The sequence below is a fragment of the Perkinsus marinus genome (genome assembly GCF_000006405.1).
Source record: "Perkinsus marinus ATCC 50983 genomic scaffold scf_1104296968888, whole genome shotgun sequence".
NCBI lineage: Eukaryota > Perkinsozoa > Perkinsida > Perkinsidae > Perkinsus > Perkinsus marinus.
The window spans coordinates 191479-194378 of NW_003202973.1; the positions used below are offsets into that span (position 1 = coordinate 191479).

The window sequence follows — 2900 nt, forward strand, 5'->3', positions numbered from 1 at the left end:
GGCCAATATGTTCGTGGAGCCTGCATCGGAGCATGGCCGTTGTGCATGTTCAGTAATACATACTTCTTCCAGCCATCTCTCTCATTTCCTCAGATTGCCTGCGCAAAGTTCTCAACTGCCATCGCGACATTTATGTTAATATGTATGCATATGGCCTTGTGGTGAGACTTGAGCTCTCCTTGCCCACTTCCGGTTGAGAATTTTTCTCATTTGGAGCTCTCAGGTGTGTGTACATCCTCTTTGGTGTTGGCTCTATATTGATAGATTTCGGCAAGGCGTAGCTGGTGCTGGTTGGGCCATTGCGACGTCCTGGAGCTTCAGTCTAGTGCTTCTGATGATGTAGGGTGAGCTGGGACTCTTGCTAGGGTGAGCTTCCAGCGATTCCAAGCTCACATAGTATGTGAGCGTGGAAGGTCTGAACGTCAGACGTATGTAGTACGTACCTTTGGGTCCCAATTCATTCAATGTGTATAGTCTACACTAGCCCGGGAATGAGCATGGCATAGGTCCTGAGATGCTACTAGAGATGATCTTCGAAAGGTCAGATACATCATATCACCGTTCTGCAATCTACCAAAGGGGACTATGAGACTACCGTTGTATAGATCCTGTTGGAGCCTCCGAGGCATCGCGCGGTGAGTGCGGTTGGATCTCCGTCCAGCGCTGAGATGGGTTCGAACTGTATCCTCACAACCGTAGTGGGTTCATAGTACACTAAAGAACTGTTCGTCTCTCTTCGTATTGGCAGTCTTTGTTAGTTAGAGTTTCATGTCTCTTCAGTTACTGTCACGTTGCACTTCCTGCTACCATTATGCTAGCACTGGACTGGTGGAGTAGCGAAATCTTCAGCATGATCGTCGGCCTTCTACACGATACTGCTCAACTTGCTGCACATGTCGCGGCTGCTAACCTCTACAATCTAGTGTGACTCACACTGTGTGAGCATTCTTGTCGTGCTCTCATCGGTTGGCTGATCCTTCCGACACTGTATCATTAGGTACACCTTTACATTGGGTTTGAGCAGTGCTGTTGGAATCTTAGTTGGTTTATCGATTGGCAAGGGCAACGTGAGCTCAGTCCTTCATTCCATAGGATCGTGTTACTCTAGGTATCTATCGCCCACGCGGGCTCTAGATGTGGATTAGTTGTCAGCGTCTTGAGCGGCGCTGTAATCGGGGCTCTCTTAGTTTTGGGCAGCAGGTAACAAATCTGTCTTGTGACGAATCGGTCTCGAACTATCATTTGGGGGGAGGGGTCGAAGGTCGTCTCTAGTCGGTTTATCATCCACGAATCTTGAGGTTTTTGGACAATATAAGGGAGTTCCAATATGTAGTATATTGCCCGGGGCAATTTGCCTCCTCCCTCAGGCTCATTGCTGAATTGTATGCCCCTGGACAAGTTCTCGTGCATCATTATCTATACTACATAATCCCCATCATTGCACTCTCGATGCTTACCAGTAGTGCTCAGGCGTCCTTGGCTGGAACGTGCAAAGTGAGAACCACTTCCGAATTGCTCTTTCTGGCTTAACCGGATCCCTCTTCAGGGACTGGGTTATCAAAAGACTGCAGCAATGTCCAACTTCAAGGGTCTTTACCTCGTCATGCTTCCTTTAGGGACATACATGTGTCTCTGGGTAAGGCACGACTCTTACACACAATTCAATGATGCCTCCAATGATTCGCTTCACCGAGAGGAAATCCTGAACGCGAGCTCTTTGCCGACCCCGCGTTGTTGTGTCAGACTTCCCTCGGAGTAGCTGGGGCATGGATAGCTCGGGTTAGCGGCACTCTAGTCGTGTCAGTACTCCTACATCGGAAGCTCTCTGCTCTTGACTGGTGGGATTAACTCGATGGCAGAGCATCGCTGGTCTATCGTTGCTATGCACTTGTTCTCCGATCAGGGATACAATCGCCATCGACGCTCGAGCTCGAATGAATCGCGACCGAGAAGACGCCAAGACGACGCGTGAGTATCACTGAGTCATGTTTTACGCGATTGCAGCGTTCATCTCCCCGTCCATTATGTCTGCCAAATAGCGTCAATAACGTAGCTTTTCGGTGAGTCTGTTTTTGGTTTGTCCCTACGTACCCCGAGAGCCCAGCGTCTCGGCCTCGGTATTCCTCTTGAGGAGGTCTCATAGGAGGCCTGGGGATGGAAATTCCATCCCCAGAAATTCCATCATGGAATGCGGGGAGTCCCATTCCTGTCTCCTTCTAATCCATCGGTGATGCTATATTACCAATGCTTATTACTATGCTACTAATGACTAATGCCATTGATAATGCCACGTTTGATCTCATAGCCCTTGAGTTTTGAAGTCTTCATTCCTTTTTCCTGAAAAGCTCGCTCCAAATCTTTGGATACTTCCTAGTCCCTTGTCCTTGGGGACGTTATGGTTGTCGTATCCCATCTGAATGTACGTTTCAATATGGCGGCATGAGTGGCTCGTGATTAGTCGATCTTCTTGCAGAAGTCCAATGGATTACCAATACTGGATGGCGATACAGAGTTCGGCCATACGCGCGGGTGAACGACGTATAGCATTGTAACGCTAGCGCTTCTGCCGTCCCTTGCCACCAACAACTCGGCCTGAATCATCGGGTTTCGATACGCGATCCAATTCTTTTTGTTTCTTGGCCACCTCAGACGAAGTTGATGCCGTCAAACGAATTGTTCTTAAACATATCGTTAGCTATTTCAACAAAACGAAGAATGTGTTCATTGATGAATGCGTTGATGACCGAAATATCCTGGAGCGTGAAGGAGACTCTGGATCCGTGCTTATCAGCCGCCTCGCCTGATACGCGCAAGTCCGCATCATCAGGGAAGATCTCATGCAACACGCGGCGTGTTAAACGCTTGGAAGCCTTCCAAGCGTGTAAGACGCCTTCCAATGG

At 48.8% G+C, this 2900-nt stretch overlaps 1 protein-coding gene across 1 annotated transcript; it reads left to right on the forward strand.

Annotated features, from left to right (window-relative positions):
* Positions 1 to 811: 811 nt before the first annotated feature.
* On the forward strand, positions 812 to 1982 carry Pmar_PMAR025142 (multidrug resistance pump, putative; the record flags this gene model as incomplete). The annotated part of the gene is made up of 7 exons (XM_002768279.1): positions 812 to 924; positions 998 to 1067; positions 1109 to 1200; positions 1368 to 1494; positions 1547 to 1636; positions 1744 to 1838; positions 1904 to 1982. 7 exons carry the CDS (start codon positions 812 to 814, stop codon positions 1980 to 1982), a joined length of 666 nt encoding a protein of 221 aa, XP_002768325.1.
* Between the last annotated feature and the right edge of the window lie 918 nt (positions 1983 to 2900).